General features: G+C 40.4%; 2 protein-coding genes across 5 annotated transcripts in view; one reads left to right on the top strand and one right to left on the bottom strand.

Moving 5' to 3' along the window:
• Nucleotides 1-10,877, top strand: part of TEX10 (testis expressed 10) — a 62,991-nt gene extending 52,114 nt beyond the window's left edge. Inside the window, exons 12-15 of one of the 4 annotated variants that reach the window (XM_006741095.3) lie at nt 547-627; nt 2,247-2,428; nt 9,209-9,419; nt 10,656-10,877. In XM_006741095.3, the coding sequence (XP_006741158.1) occupies nt 547-627; nt 2,247-2,428; nt 9,209-9,419; nt 10,656-10,769 (588 nt within the window). In that variant the 3' untranslated portion in view covers nt 10,770-10,877. Of the gene's footprint in view, nt 1-546; nt 630-2,246; nt 2,429-9,208; nt 9,420-10,655 lie in introns of those variants that run through there. The other 3 variants (XM_031036465.2, XR_004078120.2, XM_081803278.1) reach the window with 3 other exon arrangements.
• Nucleotides 8,136-22,580, bottom strand: part of INVS (inversin) — a 154,777-nt gene continuing 140,332 nt past the window's right edge. Inside the window, exons 15-17 of the mRNA XM_081804080.1 lie at nt 16,951-17,180; nt 16,111-16,185; nt 8,136-13,140 (exon numbers count right to left, since the gene is read on the bottom strand). Coding sequence (XP_081660206.1) covers nt 12,989-13,140; nt 16,111-16,185; nt 16,951-17,180 — 457 coding nt within the window. The 3' untranslated portion in view covers nt 8,136-12,988. The remainder of the gene's footprint in view (nt 13,141-16,110; nt 16,186-16,950; nt 17,181-22,580) is intronic.

Genomic DNA, 22,580 nt, shown 5'->3' with positions numbered 1-22,580 from the left:
ATTTGACTCCCACTTTCCTTATATTTTCTTTTCCTGTGGACTGTTCTCTTCCTTTTACCTTTGGGGAATAGGAGGCAGCATTATAATTAATTTGAACAGGATATTAGTAGTTTCTGGATCATAAGTGTTTTTCTATGGTACATTTTTCTGCCAAATGGAAAAAAGGCTTTTGTCAGCCCCTCGTTCACATCATTCAGATCTTTCTCTTTTAGTACTTATAATAGAAATACGGTCTCTACCTTGGTGGATTGAAGCTACTTTTTTAGGGCTGTGAGAGAGGAGTTCCTCAGTCTTTCATTCCTGTGCCTGGCACCTGATAGGACTAGCTCAATGTCCAGTAAATGTTTAATTAATGAATTGTTTGGAAAATTATCCCATATATGAGACTAGATTGTTTTACAAAACTTTGACATTTGTATCTTCAAAGTGATTTTTTGTTAAGTTTCCTGTTCTATGTAGGGCAGGTAGGTTAAAAAAAAGTCTGTAGAGCTTGTTTCTGACCTAAAATGTCCCGATTTGGTTACTGGTTTTCTCCTTTTCTGACAGACAGTTTGTCACAGTTTATTGGTTATCCCTGCCCGAAGCCAGAGCTTTGACATCCTGCAGAGTGCCATCAGTAAGCATTTGGTAAATATACTTACATTTTTTTGTTTTGTTTTGTTTTGCTACTGAAAAAATCATAGAGAATCCTTGGTTGATAGTGGGTTTGCCATAGGCGAGGAGAGAGTGTGTGTCCAGAATTCTAAGCTTAATAATTCCATGGCCTCATAGCATGATGCTGTGACAAGAACTGGGAAATCTTGATGTTTTTCCTGGCTGTTACGTATTAATTCTGTAACCTTGGGAAATTCCCCCTTTTCCAGGACCTTACTTTCTCCATCTGCAATGAAGGGCTTTAAAATTATACCTTAGGTTCTTCTGACTTGTAATGCTTTAATTAACATGTACTTGGTATTGGTGTATTGGGAATCCAGAATCCAGACTGGGGTCTAATTTACACCTTAAAGATTTGGGTTCTAAAGTAGGGATGTATCCTAACAGTTGGCTCAAGGCCTGGTCACTAGAAGCAGCGAGCTCAGCCTTGAGACTATTTTGTCTTCTGGACAGTTGGTGTTCCTTGTTTCCATTGGGTGTGCCTGGGTTTTTGCTTTTTAGCTTTCTCCAACATTTATACTTGGATCTCTGGCTTACTATAATTATGTATAGTGCAAGGGACGGCTCCTACATTTTATCTTCTAGGCACTCTCACTTGTTTGGGTCATTTTATAGGCACATTCCAACCCCCTTTTCTCCTTTAAAATGTTATTTCCCTTAAGTTGGAAGGATACTGTTTTGAATTCCCAGTACTCTTTTCTCTCGACTGTCGAACTTCCAGTCCTTATGTGTTGTGTCTCTAAGGATCCCTACCTTTTTTCTTGTCACCTCCCCTCCAGATATTTATGTCCTCATCGGACTGCATTCATTATTCTAGTTAAAAGATCAACACAATAGTCATTCTTGGCCACTATATTCAGACAGCCTGATCAGAGCCTGCAAACTTCAGTGATGACTCAACAGTAGTTCCCAGGAGATTTAAACTGTGCACACGTAACAATTATAAGTTAGAGTCCACCTTAATGACAGTTTACAGTAGAGTCCAAATGAATACATATACCATGATGTCCCTTATCGAGGTTTTGGGGCAGTGAAGCAGTCAGGTGTTCAGTATAGTGATGTCTTACCCCTGGGTGTTTCACTTAGTCATGTCTGAATGAGTAGCTAAATTAAGGGAAGGGGAAGGCTAATTGTAAAATGAACTCTGGTTTGTACATTTAATTACCTGGGGTGGAGGTGGTGCCAGATATTAGAGTTTTCTAGTCTGAAGAATCTAATAAAGATCATGTAAATGTGATTGTTGGTATCAAGATTTGGGGGGGGGGGGCATGAAATCCTTTTAAATGATGGTATTTCTGACCATCAGAAATTGTAATGTCTTGAAAATTTTAGTAGACTTTGTCATGGAGGGGAGGCAGTGGATTAAGTTAATAGTATTTCTTGAGTTGGCATGCTTTCAAAGTTATTTAATGTAGTAATTAAATGCTTAAGGGAAAACAGGACCTTAAGGTATGGCAGGTGGCATGTATTATGTATGTACTGTTTTTCAGTAGAAGTGATGTTAGGTTAACTCTCCAGTTAATGGGGTTTGCTTTTATCCAGGAGAGAGGACTGTTGTGAAGAGGTCATTAATCTCATTTTTCTCTGCCTAGGTTGGGTTGACTGTAATTCCTGACAGTACAGCTGGCTGTGTTTTGGGTGTTATCTGTAAGCTCCTGGATCATACGTGTGTACTTAGTGAGACTCTCCTGCCATTTCTGGCTTCTTGTTGCTACAGTCTTCTTTATTTTCTGCTCACTTTAGAGAAAGGAGAAGCAGAACATCTAAGAAAGAGGTAATAGTTTTTGCATTCTTCAACTTTAATTTTTTTTCCTATCTACCTCCCCCAACCAAATAAATAAGAGTAAATAAAACTTAAAAATTTAAAAATTAAAACAAAGAGTCAGAGAAAATTAGATTTGGGAAATATCCTAAATTCTCTTTCAGAATTTGTGTAAACCTAACTGGCGTTTTCTTTTTTCTTTCATAAATTCCCATTGTATTGTGATGAGAATTTTGTTTTTGTTTTTTTCCTTTAAGCTACAGATTTGAAAAATTAGATGGTATAAAGTTTCTTTGGGAGCTTTCCTTATTAATGTTGCTATAGGTCTAGCAAGAAAAGAAATTCTATCTACGTTTAGAAGAATGCACTTGTTAATAAGTACAAGCCTTTGTATTTTGTTTTGGGCTTCGTTAGAGCTAACCAGAGTAGAATTTTTAAGTTCTTGGATTTAAGGAAATTTTTCTAAGATGCCAGTGTTTGTATTAGTTATTCTTTAGCTCTTATATGATATAGCTCTTATATATAGCTCTGCAGACTAAAGGTTCTAGCATAGTTTGGAATATTTCACTTTAATTTAAAAAAGTATTATCATGCTATGTTCTTATTGGTATGCCTGTTAAAATTTTTTATAGAAATCGATTTTATAGAAATACAGATTTTTAAAAATCTAATATCAATATAAGAAAATAATTGTTCTATTGCCTGTTAACATTTTGGTATTTTTCTAGTTTTTATAAACTTTTCACATATCATAAAAATAAACGTATGGGGGCGCCTGGGTGGCTCAGTTGGTTGAGCGACTGCCTTCGGCTCAGGTCATGATCCTGGAGTCCCTGGATCGAGTCCCGCATCGGGCTCGAGTCCCACATCGGGCTCGTCTGCTTCTCCCTCTGACCCTCCCCCTCTCATGTGCTCTCTCATTCTCTCTCTGTCAAATAAATAAATAAAAAAATAAAAATAAAAAAATAAACGTATGTATGTATGAAACATTTATATAGTTTAAAGAGTCTAAGTATAAACTGAACATCCATTTAACCTATCTCCAGGTTCAGAAATAGAACGTTGTCAGCACACACCTTGTGTACCCTCTACAGTTACCTTTCCTACACACCCCAGAGATCACTTTTGTGTGTTAAATAACAAAAATTCAACTCAGTAAATTTTAAAGATCTAATTGACTTTATTAATTGATTCACTAATTGGGCAGCATTCCATCTGGCGAGTAGAGGGGAGCTCTCAAGGGCTATAGAAAAGGAAAGGTTTTTATAAGTAGATAGGGAATGGGAAAAAGGAAATTATTACCAAAGAATCCATCGTTTAGGCAGGGTGGCCCTCCCAAGGGGAATAGAAGGGGTCTATCAATAAATTTTTCTTTGTGCTGATCAGAAAGTTCCTGTGCTGACTGGTTAAAGGTTACATTTCTGGGGGGCTGAAACTGCAGTTAGGTATTAAGTCTTGGTTTGCTGACCTGGGGCCCTCACCTAAGTGACACCATTTTGAGCCTGGAGTTTTGTTTTTTACATGTGTTAATCATTTCCTTGCCTTTTTATTAGAAATTTTATGTGCATTTGTAAACAATACAATTTTGTTTTGCATATTTTAAGAATTTTATATAAAAGGGATAGTACTATATGTATTTTTTGTGATTTGATTGTCATCATTTGTCAGTCATTCATGTTGATTCAGAAATTTCATTTTTGTTTCTCTATACCAGGGCTTAAGCAAACTTCTTTCTCTAAAGAATTAGATAGTAAATACTTTAGGTTTTTCATGCCATATAAAGCCTCTTGTCAGAACTATTCAGCAATGCCCTGGCAATAGGAAAGCAGCAACAGAGAACATATAAATGAATGGGTGTGGCTGTGTTTCAGTAACACTGTTTATAAATATGGGATGTGAGTATGATTGGCTGTGATCCATCCAGTACATTTGATCTACAGTATTTTGTTAACATGAATGTGCAGTAACTTAGCATTTTACTGTCAACATACATTTAGATTTTTTTTTTTTGCTAAGTGTGTATGTTTAAAATGGATTTTGTTGGGGCGCCTGGGTGGCTCGGTCATTAAGCATCTGCCTTCAGCTCAGGTCATGATCCCAGGGTCCTGGGATTGAGCCCCGCATTGGGCTCCCTGCGTCAAAGGAAGCCTGCTTCTCCTTCTCCCACTCCCCGTTTGTGTTCCCTCTCTCGCTGTGTGTCTCTCTCTGTCAAATAAAAAATAAAAATAAAAAGTAAAATGGATTTTATTGTAAATAGACTCTAAAATTGACACATAAATAAAACACAGATTTGAAGATTTTCTTGCATATCATCAGACTTTTGGTCTCATAGGTCAAGAAAAGGCTTTTATAAATCCCAAGGAACTTCTTAGGGTTCAAAACATGTTATAATAAGAGTCCCCATTTATGAAATGTGTATGTTGCTATTTGTTATTTCCTGTCATTGAAATATAGCCCCTTTATTGAATACTTTGATGGGAGGTTTTAAAGATCTTTTATAAGTTCTTACGAAGAAACATCCCACTTTTGACTTTCTGTGGCTGGATGGAACAAAATTGAGTGTATGAAATATTTTTTGCTTGTTTAAAATGCCCAGTTTTAAATGTTTTATGCTAGATATTGAAACGGTTGGTATTTCCAGGACTCTGTGTATCTCTCAGGTGACATTACTTAGTCACAAGGATGTGTTGCCAGCCAGAGTGGTAAGTGCTTAAATTCCCTTTTGGGCTACTCCTACCTTCCCTGAGAAGGTGTTTGTAAGGTTATAAATAATGAGAATGCCAGTCAAATTATTAGGAGGCTTTGATTTCTCAAGAGCTGGCCAAAACATCAGGCTTGACCACTCAGTTTGAGTTGTTAAAAACCATGGCCACTGGACTTTGAAGAAACTATACTGTTTGTCTTCTGGACTCATTGTTAGTAATGGAAAAATCTGCTGTCACTGAGCCCTCCTGGTTGTAGGTAGTCTATTCTCTGCAGTTTTACTGTTTTCTCCTTAACTTTTGTGGTGTTGCAGATCAAGGTGTATCCTAATGTAGGTTTGATTATTACCTGCTTCTTGAGACTTAGTGTACTCTTTGATCTGAAGACTGGGTGTTTTTCCTTCAGGTCTGGGAAGTGCTGTTACTATTTCTGTTACCTCCCGTTTTTCTCTTCTCTCCTACAGCCTCCTTTAAACGAAGGGAGCTTCTCAATCTGTCCTCTAACTCTGAACATCTTCCACTTTGCTGTATGTTTTATTTAACTCTTTTGAGTTTTAATTTCATCAGCTCTATTCTTTTCTTAGCTCTGTTGGGGTTTTTACTTGGCTTTTTGTCATTCTTGTTTTTTCCTGATTTATTGGTATTATTTTAAAGTTCCTGTCTGTTTGTTCTGTTTTTTCTTTTATTCTCTGGCATGGGAATTCTCCCTTACGTAGGGGAGCAGGTGAGTCTCTGGAGATTGTTTTTCATGGGGTTGAACAAACTCATGGTTTGGATTGTACACCTTTTCTCTGAGTGCATCTTTTGTGAGAGTTCTGTGCAGATTATGGAGACCTCCCTGTGGGTCAGTTTTACATGTGCATTGTCCTGTCTTCCAGCTATACACAGGGATCCCAGTTCTAGCTCCCTGCCTCCCACACCTAGGGCCTAAAGTCTCAGCTTCCAATACTAAGCTGTTGAAAACCCAGCCCTAAAATCCCACATCCAGTTCTGTACCTCTGTCGGGGTATCTTTGTATGACTTCTGTAGTGGTTTCTGGCACCTAGAGATTTCACCCACTCTGGCTTTTGAGCTTGGCTGTGTACTTTTTTTTTTTAGATTTTATTTATTTATTTGAGACAGAATGAGAGAGACAGAGAGCACATGAGAGGGGGGAGGGTCAGAGGGAGAAGCAGGCTCCCTGCCGAGCAGGGAGCCCGATGCGGGACTCGACCCCTGGACTCCAGGATCATGACCTGAGCCGAAGGCAGTCACTTAACCAACTGAGCCACCCAGGCGCCCCGGCTGTGTACTTTTTAAAAAAGTATTTTATCTGTATTTCTCTGTGTTTGGAGTAGAAGGGGAGGTTGCTGTTACCTGATTGGAATATGTCAGAAGTTTGTGGAGTTACCTGAACTCTTTTTTTTTTTTTAAGATTTTATTTATTTGACAGAGAGCTAGAGAGAGAGAACAAGTAGGCAGAGCAGCAGGACGAGGGAGAGGGAGAAGCAGGCTCTCTGCTGAGCAGGTAGCCTGACGTGGGCCTCGATCCCAGATCCCTGGGATCATGACCTGAGCCGAAGGCAGCCACTTAACCGACTGAACCACCCAGGCGCCCCGTGAACTCCTGAACATTGTATGCAAAATACTGAACTTTCATCAGTTTCTTTAGAGTGATTTTTAGAACTACAACTCTGAGTTCTGAAACCTCAATTTCATTGGTCCCAGTTATGTCCTTTTTTTTTTTAATTTGAGAGTGTGCATGTGCATAAGAGAGAGCAGGAGTTCCAGGGGGTGGGGTGGGGCAGAGGGAGAAGGAGAAGCAGACTCCTCCTTGAGCAGGAAGCCAGCTGCAGGGCTCCATCCCTGTACCCTGAGATCATGACCTGAGCTGAAGGCAGACGCCTAACCGACTGAGCAACCCAGGCGACCCCCAGTTCTGTCCTTTAAACACTTGTAGAATGCGTACACTTAGAATGAGTACACTCATGACAACTCTTAGAAAACCCTAGGAATGGCTGTTCGTATGGTATTTCTTCCATTGCTTGTGGTACCCAGGTCTCTTGTATTTCTTTTTGGCTTGAGAGTTTTAATTGTGTGTCTTAAGGTGGAGTTCTAAACTTTATTGACCCATTCACTAAACTTATATTTAGCATTGTATAGAATCTATGAGCTCTTTAGCACAGCTTTGATCAATTATTTGAAATCCACTTAAGTTAAAATAGAAAATGGATATTGGACCATTATGGGGTAACTTAGAAAACTCAAGGGCTAGGAATGTGGAAGCAGGAATTGAAACTCATTAGGAACCAAAGTAGTTATCTCTACATTTTCTTCTAGATTGTGTAGTCTTTATCTCTGTGCCTTTGCCTCCTTATTAGCTGTGTGTGCAGTCTGGCTTTATTCTTCTTGCACGGGGTTCTCCTAACCTGGCTACGCATGAGTCAACGGGCTGAATAAAGTCTCCAATAAGAGGATCTGGTTGGCTTAGAATGGATTCGGTATCCATCTTTGATGCAGTTGCTGTGTATGAAGTTGGGGAGGTTGATCAAATTGTGAAAGGACTGCTGCTTCTACATCTGGAGGTAGTCAGGTTCTCTGAAGGATTTGGGGACTAGGAGGATTATGCACTCCTGATGTAGAATCTGTAACAGACTAAGGTCGGGGCCTTTAACAGCCAGTGGACTCTATTGCTCCATTTAATTGATACTCTTCTAGATTGTGGTTAGGCTAGCTGCAAGTCCACTTACCTTTATCATAAAACATTTTTGTTCCTGCTCTATAACAATACCAAGAGAATGATTCTTACTAAAATTTGGATTTATTATTTCTGGCCTTTCATGACCTAGTAATGCAGTAACAGTCCCCTAACTGGCTCCTTTCTGAAATCTATTTTGTTTCCTTGTGAGCACCTTCTTCCACAAATCTGCCCACTTTAAAACATTGAAGAGGCTCAGAATTCAGGTCACAGTCTTAAAGTTTCGTGAAGTTTTGTTTTGTCTGTATGTGTGGTTTTTTTTTAAGATTTTATTTTAGAGAGAGTGCGCGAGACAGTGCACTTGAGAGCAGTGGGAGGGGGAAAGAATCTCAGATTCCGTGAGCTGAGTGTGGAGCCCAATGCGGGGCTCAATCGCACAACCCTGAGATAATGGCCTGAGCCGAAGCCAAGAGTTGGACACTTAACCAACTGAGCCACCTAGGTGCCCCTGTTGTTGTTTAACGTAAACTCTACCCCCAGCATGGGGCTCGAACTCAAGACCCTGAGATTAAGAGTCGCATGCTCTACTGACAGCCAGGCACCCATTTTTCTTTTCTTTTTATCAGTGGGATAGTCTTACTCTTGATTTTTGATGTTATATAATAGTTGAATAATTTTCAGTTGTAGAGAACACTATGCATATATAGATTATTCTGTTCTTTGGCTAATTCTCTGTTCTATATGATCACCCAGGGCTTCAAGAATGTCCTGTTAAGCCCAGGAAAGTGCTGATTGCTAGGCTTCCTAGAACTCATTCACCTGGGGGAGAGGACCTTCATTCATTGGATTTGCTTAAAATTAGCTCTGATGAAACCCAGTTACTAGTTTTGATTTGTGGAGTTTTATCAGAAAACACCAGGTTTTTAATTTTTTTTTAATTTTTACTTTTTTAAAGATTTTATTTATTTATTTGACAGAGAGAGAGAGAGACAGCGAGAGAGGGAACACAAGCAGGGGGAATGGGAGAGGGAGAAGCAGGCTTCCCGCGGAACAGGGAGCCCCATGTGGGGCTCGATCCCAGGACCCCGGGATCATGACCTGAGCCGAAGGCAGACGCTTAACGACTGAGCCACCCAGGCGCCCCTGTTTTTTATTTTTAAAGATTTTATTTGCTAGAGAGCGAGAGCAGGAACACAAGCAGGCTTCCTGTGGAGCAGGGAGCCCGATGTGGGGCTCGATCCCAGGACCCCAGGATCATGACCTGAGCCGAAGGCAGATGCTTAACGACTGAGCCACCCAGGCGCCCCAGAAAACACATATCTTAAAAGGACATTTCTCAGTTTTAGGAAATATGGAAAGGGTACTTTTTCTGTGTGTGTTGGCTCTCTGACTCATTTTTGTCTGTTGTTGTAGGGACAAGCTGTGGGGGGTCTGTGTCTCCATCCTGGCTCTCCTGCCTCGAGTCCTCAGGTTGATGCTGCAGAGCCTGCGGGTGAACAGAGCTGGGCCTGAGGAGCTGCCTGTTGTGGGCCAGCTGCTTCGCCTGCTGCTTCAGCATGCACCCCTCAGGACTCATATGTTAACCAATGCCATCTTGGTGCAGCAGATCATCAAGAATATCACGGTAAGAAGTGTGGAACAGGGCTTTGTGCTATTAGTACTAGAAAAAGGATTTCTGGGCAGGGCATGGGGTGTTGCTCTTGGGAGGCTAGGTCTCCTGTGCATTGACTGACTCCTGGAATTAAGCCCACTTTGGTGATTTCCCAGGGCTTCCCCTGATGACTAGCACCTGCCACTTAACCAGGGGGAGGTCTTTGATCTAGGGTCCGTAATAAAAGCCATAAAGTAGTCAGATTGAATTAAGGTGGCAGGCAGCTTAGTTAGAAGAGGTACAGGCATCAGAGTCACTCCTACCAGGATTCTGATTAACTGCGATAGTTTGGCATGGTTTTTAAACCTGTCAGTTGTTTTACCTAGCTGTAAACACCAACTTCATTGAGTTTTGGTGACCATAAAATGAGATCATTCACGTAAAGTTTTTCGTGTAACTGACATTAAGTTCTCAACAAATGTTAGCTGTCATTAAAAAAATTATTTAGCAGGAATAAACTACACCCAATTTCTAGTCACTTAGGTCACTGTAAGAGGAAGTTGAGAAGTTGCAGGTTTCAGCTTTGTCTCATGGTTGGTTCTGTGTTTGCAGGGGCATCTCTGTCTAGGATTCCTTTAGTGTTTTTGGTTTGGAAGAGTTAGAGGTTTTTTTCATGTAGGTATTTGGGGCTTTATTAATATATAGTAATACTTCAGAGTAATAGAACTTAACTGGGTATATATAACAGGTTCTTGTTCTGAATTTTCTCGGTAGCCTTCTAGAAGTAATGGAAGAGGCAACCGAGTAATTCAGAAATATAAGGGAAGAACAGTCAAGATTTTGGATTATTCTGAGGTTGGAGAATTAGCCCACCTCTGTGGGGAAGAGAATGACAGAAATTGTCAGTCGGCCTTATAGAATTTTTCTCAGTTGATGTTATGCAAAGATTGTGAGACCCTGCCATGCCAAGCGCAGGAAGTCCAGAGTGTAAAGATGGTTGATGGTGAAATTTCGTTAGTTCCTAGCAGTACTTGAGAGGGAACAGATGAAACAAACTGGTGTACTGCTTGTACTTGGGGGTGTGACTAGGAATTTTCACTGCCAGTGCCCAATTAAGAAATCTCCATTTCCAGTAAGATTTCCTATGGTGATGGATAGATGGAAGATGAAATGCAGTGGTTCTGAGATCTCATTTGGGTTTGAAAAATACTGTCAGATAGCGTAACAGTTTTGATACAATTCTCAAATTACTCTTGTTTTTCTCTGCAGACATTGAAGAGTGGAGGTATTCAGGAACAGTGGCTCACAGACTTACATTATTGCTTCAATGTGTATATCACTGGGCATCCCCAGGGGCCCAGTGCACTGAGTACAGTCTATTGAGTACAGTAAGAGGCATCGTGGTACCTCCTGTTTGAAATTGTTTATTCACATCTAATTTTGAAGAGAGACTGATGTAATGTTTGTCATTAAAGCTGAACTTTTAAAGTAGTTGTTTATGAACCTTCCTTTGCACTAAGGTAGGAAAACATAGGCTGGCTTCTTGGACTAGTACATGATACTTGGTTACAGGTGGTTAGTGTATTTTGCATTTCATAGGAACTAAATATTTACAAAATACAGAGTGATAATACAGTACCTTCCTTCTATTATTTGCCAAGAAAGTAGCAGAATCTTTGTGTGGTCTCAGCTCTCGTTCATTCAGACAGCAACAGAAACCAGTTTTTTTATTTGGGAACGGTTGCCCTTATCCATCATGACATTCAGCTTCTCACTATGGAGTCCTATTATGTACAGCAGTTTTCTATCCCTCTGTGCAGGAGCAAGATTTCAAGATAGTGCTACAGTTGTTTGGGGTTTTCCTATACCTAAATGGTACTTGGTTTGATCTAGTTAATTCTTTTAAAATTACAAGCTAGATAGCAATTTTATTGACCCTTGTACAATGTTGGGGGAGGGTTAGGGGGTACCGACACCCTCCCCCCACCCCGGTAAAAAAATCCATGTATAAAATTTGATTCCCCTAAACCTTTACTACCAATAGCATACTGTTGACCAGAAGCCTTACTGATAATCAGTTTACACATATTTTGTTATATGTATTAGATTCTAATTCTTAAAATAAAGCAAGCTAGAGAAAAGAACACATTTGCAGTACTATGGCTGTATTTATCGATACCATATGTATTTATTGGGGAAAAAAAAAAAAACCAGGTTCAGTGGATTCACACAAACCTGGTTGTTCAAGGGTCAACTGTATTCATTATTTTCATAACTATGAAATAATTTTTTACAGTTTGCTAATTAACATTTTATTGCTTCTTAATCTCTTACTGTCAGGACGGGGGGGGCAGTAATTTTAAGAAAATGGAAGTGGTCCTAGAAATATTTGAGCCTAGTATGTCACTGTTTCGTCCTTCTGTTTACATTCCTAATTTTGCTCTTAAAAATGTGAAAAAGCCTACGATCACTGGATTGTATTTATGCCAGGTGTTCTTAGAGTTAAAATGTGTGTAGTTTTAGGACAGTTTTCCCAGCCAGTAGGAATGGCATTTTGACAAGATTGCTCACCTGTACAGGTCAGGCAGAAAATACAAGAAAATGGTAAGGCCTGAAGTGGTGGTACCTTATGCATGAATGGTCTGGTCTGTAAACTTCCCCAGTTGATTCCTCGCTGCTGTGATACTGCTGCTGGTGCTCAGCAGCAACCTGAGGCCTTCGGAGGCTAACACGGGAACTGTAAAATGCAAGGAATCAACAGAGTGCCTATTACTGTCTTAGAGTTTTTTGTTTTTTTTTTTGACAGCACAAGCAGGGGGAGTGGGAGAGGGACAAGTAGACTCCCCGCTGAGCAGGAGCCTGATAAGGGGCTCAATCCCAGGACTTGGAGATCATCACTCGAGCAAAAGGCAAACGCTTAACTGACTGAGCCACCCAGGTGCCCCAAGATTTATATATTTGAGAGAGAGTGAGGGTGTGGCGGGAGGGGAGGGGCAAGAGGGAAGGGGAGAGAATCTCCAGCAGACTCCCCCCTGCGTATGGAGCCCAATGCAGCTCCCGGAGATCGTGACCTCAGCTGAAGGCAGATGCTTAAGCGACAGAGCCACCCAGGTGCCCCTTGTCTTAATTCTTAAATGTAAATTCTGGGTCATGATTCTGGTCTAAAATTTAAAACTGATAATGCTGGAGTAAGATGAGACTGGAGAAAAGTAGTGAAATGAAGATGGCTGCTACATTAACAGGCTCCTCCCCACCCATCTCATCTAGGTTCTTTACCAGGGCCAAAAACCCAGGGCTGCCCCAGCTGGCTGGCAGAAATCTCATGTTAGTGCTCATCATGTTCTGAGTTTTACTCAGACTTTACTGTTAATTATAAGTTGTTCTTTACAGCCGTACTGACTGAATGGAAGGTAGACGGCCAGGAAGCTTTCCACAGGCACAGTGTACCGTGGTCCTTGTAGCACAAGCTAAAGAAGAACAGAGAGAGAACATCCGGATATGTCATTCAGTTGTTACCATGTTTTCAGCCTAAGGCTTTAGGCCTGAGGATTAATACTGTCTCAAGACGTAAAAGATAATCAGCAGAGAATCAGAACTCTGCACTAGCTATTCCAGCTACCCCGGACACAGTCTTCCTCCAGAGGTGGTCGAAGCTTTATTTTGGATTTTGATTGAGGAGCTGATTGCAGGTTATAAGAAAAATTCTTTGATCTTCCACGGTTCTCAAGGAGGTGTATACACGGCAAGTTGCTCACTGTTAAAAGCAAATATCAGAGTTAATCAGGTTATTAATTTTAATACCGAAGAATTCATTACTGGTGAGGAAGAAGGATTTAGATATGGGCTATCCATGGGGCTGGTAAGGTGATGGCCAGTTTGTCAGAGAGACAGGAGGATTTACTAGCCTCACATTTTCCAACATCCTCCAAGATACATGACCTCTCTTAAAGGAAAAACCTTGACTGGAAGGGGCCAGGTGCTTGAGCTGTGACTGGGACCTAGGTCTTCAGTCTGTCTGGAATAACTGGTATAGCTTTCTCTGTGCTTTTAACATACAACAATGCAAACTTACATATACATAGCTTAACTTTCCATGGGCCACACAGTGGGCTATAGTCCATTGTAGAAAATAGGCTTGTTTGAAAACTATCTTTAAAGATGATAGTCTTGATAGGCATATCAGTCTTGAAATGTATTTTTTTAGGCCTTCTTAAGATGCCGCAGTTGGAAAACAGTGATGGATTCAACCCTGTCATTTGACAAGTGAGGATGCTGAGGCCCCAGATGGTCAAGAGAACTTGTTGAGGCCATATTGCTATCTGTTGCTCCTAACTTTCTGTGGAGCAAAGAAGCGAACATGAAAGGGGAGTAGTTTATAATATATATATTTTTTAAATTTATTTATTCGACAGAGAGAGAAGCGAGAGAGGGAATACAAGCAGGGGGAGTGGGAGAGGGAGAAGCAGGCTTCCCGCTGAGCAGGGAGCCCGATGTGGGGCTCGAACCCGGGACCCTGGGATCATGACCTGAGCCGAAGGCAGCCGCTTAACAACTGAGCCACCCAGGTGCCCCAGAAAGGGGAGTAGTTTAAAAAGTTACATGTCTTGCTATTTCTCTCCTGGTTTTATTACTGTTAAAGTTCTTTCACAGTGAACTACTGCTCTGGAACTCTGTTTTTGGCTGCCTTTACTGTATCCAATCTTGAGTTACTTGCATACCCTTCTGTGGGTGGGCAGGAATGCTGCATTCATACAAGGGGGTTATCAGTACCAGTAATCCCTTGAGCCATGGTTATTCCATTCATTGGAATGGATTTTCTAAAGGTAGTTCTTTTATATTTAAAAAGATGAGCCCCCCAAATTTAGGAGATTACATATGTATATAAAAATATATATATAAGTGCTCTGATCAGTATTATGCCGCTGTGTTGTAGGTGGTATGCAGGGGTCGCTGTTGAAGGACTGGAGAGAACAGGGATTGTGAAGTCTCCCAAATGCATGTGGAGAAACAGTCCAGGGATGCTATATATATACTTTGCGATATCTAGCTGACTTTCTGCTTCCTCTTTAAAGAGGTAAAGGCACTACTAAATCCTCTCCCTACATTGGAGGACGGGAACAACAATTTTCACTCAAATATTTGAACACCTACTATGTGCCAAATAATTTTCTACGATTGAACAGGACAGTGAACAAATCAGAAGATCCTTAACCCCATGGAATTCTCAAAGTGAAAAAATGAACTGACATTTTTATTCATGGAGAAGACCAAGATTAATGTTAGCTTCTTGGTTCAGTTTGGCATCTGTGATACTACACTGCAGAAATCTCTGTGCCCATTTCCATGGAAATTATTCATAGACGTGTTTTGTGTATAAAACACAAACTAGTTAGCCCTGACAAACAGCTTGATTCACTGGTTAATGCTTAATGTGGATGGGTGGACCTAACAAAACCTTGTGTTCCCCCAAGTTTAGGGTTAGGAAAAGATTTTCTTCAGTCCTTGTCTGTTTTCAAGCCAGTCAGAATTAGATATGTAGGACAAACAAGCTATTTATGTGAAATCCCAAGAAACCACTAAGTATTTGTATTTGTTTATTCTGCCCTTTAATTAAAAAACATTTTGTGCTTCTAAAGCCCTTCATTTTTTAAGATTTCTGATAGTCCTGGATTTTTCTCTTGAGACAAAGTACCAAAATTGTTCTGATTATCTAAATGCTACTTCTCTGGTAGTTCCATTTAACCATGGTTTTTGAAACTAATTTTCAGTTCATTCGAGTATAATAAAAGTTTTCTTTTTTACGTGGATACTTTCAAAGGAATCAAGGTCTACAGTTGTAACTACCCTACCCACTACTCCCTGATCAGCCTGCCTATATTACACGAGTTGCCCAACTCTTATTAAAGATTGGGCAGTAATTACTCTGTCCCCCACCTCCAGGTTTTCTCCCCATCAAAAACTAAATGAATGTTAAAGTTCATGCTGACAGTCATTGTTCACCTTCCCAGCTGCACTCTGTTCCTGCAGGATGACTAGATTGGCAAAGGTGGGGGGACTGTGTTGCTATAGCCACCCATGAGCAGCACTGGATCTGACATTAACTGCTGACAGCACTGAACTTATCACCCAAATTTAATGCTGGTGTGAATGAAGGGGCCCTGAGTAAAACACTCTTGTCTTATGGCTGAAAAGAAAGTTCCCTGAGCTTCTGTATGAGTGAAATTATGCACAGTGAAGCCTGAGCAGGACATGTTATTAAATATTAAATGTCCTCCTCACAGGGCCATGAAAGGCAAAAGCCAGAATTTGTGGTTAAGGAACTTCTCAACTTTGAGAAGGAGATGAATCTTAATGTGAAACCAATATGGAGCAAGAATTCCCCAAGGTCTTACTTTGAAGAATGAGAGTATTTTCATTTCCCTTTTCCTTTATGTGAACAAGTATGTAAAAGTGATCAATAATCGGTCCCATTTATTGACTCTACTGGAGGTAATGTTAACAATAACTTGTGGTTGTGAAAATAACTTGCCTCTTATGGAGACATGTTGACTGCAGTAATAATTCCATGAAAGGGGAATGAAAAATATGCACACCTCAAATCAAATGACCATTGGAAACCCCTGGCAATCTGTTGTATTATCTTCCACCTTTGGGGATGAAACAAGGCAAATGCTTCCCCACATCATCTCCCCAATCTGTTTTGCCAGTGCATTGGCTACCTTACCTGAATTGAGACGTAGCACAGAATGAGCTCTGGAAGATCTTGTGGGATGAGGTACTTTCCCTTCTTGAGAACAACCTGAAATCAACCAGCAATGATCATTTCTCTCTGACCATGACAGCCACAGCCTAACCAAGTTCTAAATTCCTTATTGAGGTAAAGGCTTGAGCTTGTTGGAATCTGCCAAGATAAATTAGGTATGGTGTGGAAATACCATGTAGGCCAAGGGTAAGGTCCTGAAATTTTGCTGCCTGGGCTGCAGGTCTGTTCCTAAAGGTGCCTTGGCTCAACGTTTTTCTTTTGGGGAGCTAGCCAGGCTTGTTCTCTGCTGAGTTTATTTGGATGGGCTTTTTCCAGAGCTGAAAATGTCTCAATTTAAAACAGCTCATCTGCTGAATAAGTATTTACTGTAGTGCATGGGTCTGGGGCATTCCCACAGAAGGGCAACCCTGTACTATCTTAGCATCAGAAAAGCCAAAGTGAGGCAGACAGGGTCTTCCTGCTCCTGGAGCCCTCCAAATGGGTAATGTAAGGGGAAGTCCCAAGCAGTGGTCTGGAGGAGTTTAAAGGATGAGGCTTTCAGTAATGAAGGCCAGCAGACCTCTTGGCTGGAAGGCTCTCTGGGTTAAGATGTCAGAATGCATCATGAAACCAATTCTGACCCAGAATTGCTGGAGGGGAGGCATTAAATGTGGGTGCTGAGGATTCTCTTGGTGCCTAGAAGTAGAATAGGAAAGTTCCTGCCGGAATGGAGGTTTGCCCATTGTAATTAAATGCCATTTCAGATACTGATGCAACACTCTGGGGTGCTTGTCAACTACAGAGTGCCCAAAGGACAATTACCATAGATTTGCTTGAGTACCGAGTGCCTGGTGGACTTTGTGCCTGAGCTGCTTTTGGATGAACTCTTGGTGGTCCTGGTTACTGCAGTGGTTTTTGGGGGGGTTAGTTCCAGTTCCTTCCTCCAAATTTGGAGCAGCAGTGCCAGGCACTCTTGGTTCCATCTGTCCACATCTCTGGCTCCAAGCTCCTTCATCTGCAGAAGGTGGGACAGGTGCTTCTTAAGCTGGTAGCTGGTGGGTCAGAAAAGGGAGAGGCTTTAAGATCACAGTACTGTGAAACTTAAGTTTCCTTAACGTTCCTGGAAGCTATAGGAATAGTACTTGCTCAACTGGGAGATTCATTTAAGCTCCCATTCCTACTTTATAGTGGCAGTATGTTTAATGTTGATTTTTAAATCATCAGACACTTCTGAACTAGGAATTTAGTCTGCCTTCAAGGTCGGTCAGGCCGATGTGTAAACAAGTAAGTGCAGTATGAGGAGTACTATGCAAGAATGAGGAGCTAGATGACATGGGATAATGTGGGACTGAAAAATTGGTGGTGGTCTGGTAAGGCTTTACAAGGCTGGTGTTTGTGCTGGGTTTTAAAGGATGCATAGGAGCTTACTAGGCAGAGAAGGGTACTCTGGGCAGCAGAACTGGCATAAGCAGAGGTGTGGGCATAGGTGCCAGGAAAATCAGTAATGAGATGTATATAAAGCACTGTGTATTTGGTGAAGGAAGAATGGAATGCTATGCTAAACTGTGGAAGGAGCCAACATTTGTTCGGAGCCTGTTACATATCAGGCATTTTCCTTATGATTAAACCGAAAATAAATCCATGAGGCAGACATGATGAGTCTGATAAAGGCTGAGTAGATGGGATGTTAAGAAGATTGTTCCTGACTTGGCTTCCTCTTACAAGAACAACAATTAACTATTCACAGATAAGACACTATGGAGAAAGTCCTAGAACATGGGAGTGAGGCTGCAGCCCCTTGCACCACAGAGACCAGACACACTGCATTAGGACATGAGGAACAGCTACATGCTGACTGTACTACCCCTCCACCAGGCTGGTGTAGCAGCACACCAAAATGTCTGCCCTGAGCCTTTGTACGGTTCCTCAAATGGGAAAAGAGAACCCAGGGTGGAATCCAGCTCCCCCACCACCAGCATTGTGGGTCACTTCCTGGGAGCCCCCTAGCCATTGCTGAATATAGCCTTCAGCCCATCTGACCAGGAAACCTAGCCAAAGCACACAGGAAGCTATGTAGCCCATCCAACAGCCCTTCTTACAGTGGCATTTAAACAGAAAGCACAGCCTAGCTCTGCCCTGTCTGCAGAGCAAAATTGGTGGCCCCATCTGGCCAGCAAATCAATGTACAATCTTACTGAGTCTCCAAACAAGCTGTGCAGGCCTCAGGGCCTGTCCTGCTGCCCTGCCAATTCGGGGAAGTGAATTCATCGCCCCACCAACTGCTAAGTCTAGTACCCAGCCAGCCAACCATCTAGTAAGCCTGACCAGAAACCCCAGGCAACTGCACAGCTCCTCCTAAAGCCTCACTTGGGCAGAGAACCAACCCAGCAATCCTATCCAACTGTTCTCAGGCAGCAGCACACACTCAGAGGTTTCCTTAACCCAAAATAGACTGTTCTAATAGCAAGTTCCACTGCCCAAGGATGTTACTAGTAGACATGTCCAGAAACCCAAACTGAGCTGCCTGGGAAGAACTGTCTTGGCTAAAGCAAACCTGTAAAGTCTGGAAGAGAAGACCACCCACTCAGCAACATGAGGAATCAAGACAAAAAATCAGGTAAACATGACACTGCCAAAAGAAACTAGTAAAGCTCTGATAACTAACCCTAAATAAATAGAGATCTAGGAATTGTTATACAAAAAATTCAGAACCCCCTTAAAGAAGTTTAGGAGCTACAAGAATGCACAGACAACCAAATGAAATTGGCAAGATAATGCATGAACAAAATGAGAAGTTCAACAACAAAAACCATTAAAAAATCCTAGAGCTGAGAAATACAGGTCTGAAAAATTCAATAGAGAGCTTCAAAGGCAGACCTGACCATGTAGAAGAAAGAATCAGTGACCTAGAAGACAGGACATTTGAAATTATCTAGTCAGAGGAGCAAAATGAAGAGCATAACTGCATTGTGGGAATTCCAGAAGAGAAAGAGAATGAGACAGAAAATATATTTAAAGAAGGGCTGAAAGTTTCCCAAACCTGGAGAAAGAAATGAGTATCTAGATCCATGAAACCCAAAGAACTCTAGAACCTATAATGCTACACTGAGACACATTATATTGTCAAAAGTTAAATTCTGAAATAAGCTAAAGAAGTTACATACATTAACAACTTCCATAAGACTATGAATGCATTTCTCAACAAAAACTTTTCGGGCCTGGAAAGAACAGGATGATATATTCAAAAGATGAAAGGAAAAAACTGTCAAGAATTCTATAGCTGGCAAAGCTGTCCTTCAGAAATGGAGAGATAAAGAACAAACTAAAACAAGGAATCCATAATCACTAGACCTTCCTTATAAGAAATGCTAAAGGGAATTGAGTGGAAGTAAAAGGATGCTAGTTAACATCATAAATAAGAAAGTAGCGGAGCACCTGGGTGGCTCAGTTGTTAAGCGTCTGCCTTCGGCTAAGGTTATCCCAGGCTCCTGGGATCGAGCCCCGCATCGGGCTCCCTGCTCGGTGGGAAGCCTGCTTCTCCCTCTCCCACTCCCCCTGCTTGTGTTCCCTCTCTCACTGTCTCTCTGTCAAATAAAATCTTAAAAAAAGAAAAAGTAGCATAAAACTCACTGGTAATGGTAAACATATAGTCAGAATTAGAATTTATAATATGATAACAGTTGTGCATAATGTACTTCAACTCCAGTGTAAAAGTTTAAAAACTTAGGGGCACCTGGGTGGTGCAGTCTGACTCTTGGTTTCGACTCAGATCATAATCTCAGGGTCATGAGACTGAGCCCTGAGTTGGGCTATGTTCAGTGTGAAGTCTGCTTAAGACTCTCCCTTTCCCTCTTCTGCCCCCCACCCCACAATCTCTCTCTAAAATAAAATTTTTTAAAGTAAAAAGTTTAAAAACTTAAAAATACAATGACAGTAGTCTGTTATTGGATATACAATATAAAAAATATGTAAACTTCAACATCAATAAGCTAACGTGTGTGGGTGAAAGTATAAAGTTTAGGAGTGCTATTGAAGTTAAGTTGTTATCAGTTTGGGTGTTACAACTAGAAGATATTTTTTAACAAGGGAAAAACCTGTGCTAATCACACAAAAGAACATGATAAAGAACCATACAGATAACAAAAGACATCAGAACACACACAAGACAGGATAAGAAACAAGGTGAAACAGTTCTACAAAATAGCCAGAAAACAATTAACAAAATTACAATAGTAAGTCCTTATTTATCAATAATTAAATGTAAATGAATTAAATCCTCCAAAAGATATAGAATGGATGAATGGATTGGAAAAAAAAAAGATCCAATGATATGCCGCCTCAGAGTAAAGGGATGGAAAAAGATATTTCAAGCAAATGATAACAAAAAAGCATGGGTAGCTATATCAGAAAGAACAGACTTCTAAAAATGGTAAAAAGAGACAAGGCCATTATATAATGATAGTAAGGTCGATCCATCAAGAAGATATATTTGTAAATATTTATGCGCCCAACGTTGGAGCACCTAAATACATAAAAGCAAAAACAGCTAACAGCAGAAATAAACAGCAATACAATGATAGCTGAGAACTTTAATACCCCACACTCAACAATGGATAGATCATCCAGATAGAGCATCAATAAAGGAAAAGAGGGCGCCTGGGTGGCTCAACCATTAAGTGTCTGCTTTCGGCTCAGGTCATGATCCCGGGGTCCTAGGATCGAGCCCCACATCAGGCTTCCTGCTCGGTGGGAAGCCTGCTTCTCCCTCTCCCACTCCCCGTTTGTGTTCCTCTCTTGCTGTCTCTGTCAAATAAATAAATATTAAAAAGGATTTGAATAACACTATAGATCAATTTGACCTGACATATAGAACATTCCATCCAACAACAGCAGAATAGACATTCTTCTCTAGCACACATGGGGCATTTCCTAGGAGAGACCATATCTTAGGTCTCAAAACAAGTGTTGGCAAATTCAAGAAGACTGGAACCATACCAAGTATCTTCTTTGACTACAGTGGTATGAAACTAGAAATCAGTAGTAGGAGGAAAACTGGAAAATTCACAAATAACATGGAAATTAACATTTTCCTGAGCAACCAATGGACCAAAGAAATCAAAGGGAAAATAAAGTATCTTGAGGCAAACAAAAAATGGAAATACAACACACCAAAACTTAATGGAATGCAGCAACGAGTTTTAAGAGGAAACTTCATAGCAATAAATGCCTATGTTAACAAGCAAGAAAGAGCTCAAATAGATAAGCTACTCCTACACTTTAAGAAAGTAGGAAAAGAACAAAGCCCAAAGTTACAGAAAGAAGGAAATAATAAAGATTGGAGAAGAAATAAATGAAATAGCAGGAAAATAGAGAAGATTAACAAAACTAAGAGTTGGTTCTTTGAGAAAAAAAGTTGACAAACCTTTAGCTAGACTAACCAAGGAAAGAAGAGATGATTTAAGTCAACAAAATTATGATGAAAAAGGAGACATTACAACTGATAAGATAGAAAGGCAATGGACCATAAGACACTACTATGAACAACTATACAACAAAGTGGACAACCTAGAAGAAATGGAAGTTATTAGAAACATACAACCTACCAACACTGAGTCAAGAAGAAATAGAAAATGTGAATAGACCAATTACTAGTAAGAAGACTGAATCAGTAATCAAAAACCTCCCAATGAAGAAAAGCTCAGGACCAGATGGCTGGTGAATTTTACCAAACATTTAAAGAATTAATGTTAGGGCGCCTGCAGGCCTAGTCAGTAGAACATGTGACTCTTGATCTTGGGGTTGTAGGTTCAAGCCCCATGTTGGATATAAAGATTGCTTAAAAAAAAAAAATGCCAATCCTCTTAAAACCCTTCCCAAAGAAAAAGTAGAGAACACTCCCAAACTCATTTTATAAGGCCAGCATTACCCTGATACCAAAGACAGAAAAGGACACTACAAGCCAATACTCTTAATGAATATAGATGCAAAAATTCTCAATAAAATAGCAGGAACTGAATTCACCAGCACATTAAAAGGATTATTCACCATGACTGAGTGGGATTTACCCCTGAAATGAAAAGATAGTTCAACATACATAAAATCAAAGTGCTACATCACATTAATAGAATGAAAGAAAAACATTATCTCAATAGCAGAAAAAGCATTTTACAAAATTATACAAAAATCAGTGGCATTTCTATACACTAACAACAAATTATCTGAAAAAGTAATAAATTGATCCCATTTATAATAGCATCAAAAACAATAAAATAGGAATAAATTCAACTAAAGAGATGAAAGATCTCTACACTGAAAACTACAGAACACTGATGAAATAAATTGAAGAAACAAATAATTGGAAACTGTGTGTGTTCTTGGATTGGAAGAATATTATTAAAACATCCATAGTACCCAAAACCATCTACAGATTCAGTACAATCCCTGTCAAGATT

The sequence above is a fragment of the Leptonychotes weddellii genome, chromosome 14 (genome assembly GCF_054177405.1).
Source record: "Leptonychotes weddellii isolate Sample4059 chromosome 14, ASM5417740v2, whole genome shotgun sequence".
NCBI lineage: Eukaryota > Metazoa > Chordata > Mammalia > Carnivora > Phocidae > Leptonychotes > Leptonychotes weddellii.
The sequence above is the reverse complement of the archived record's forward strand: the minus strand, read 5'-3'. Positions and strand labels throughout refer to the sequence as shown.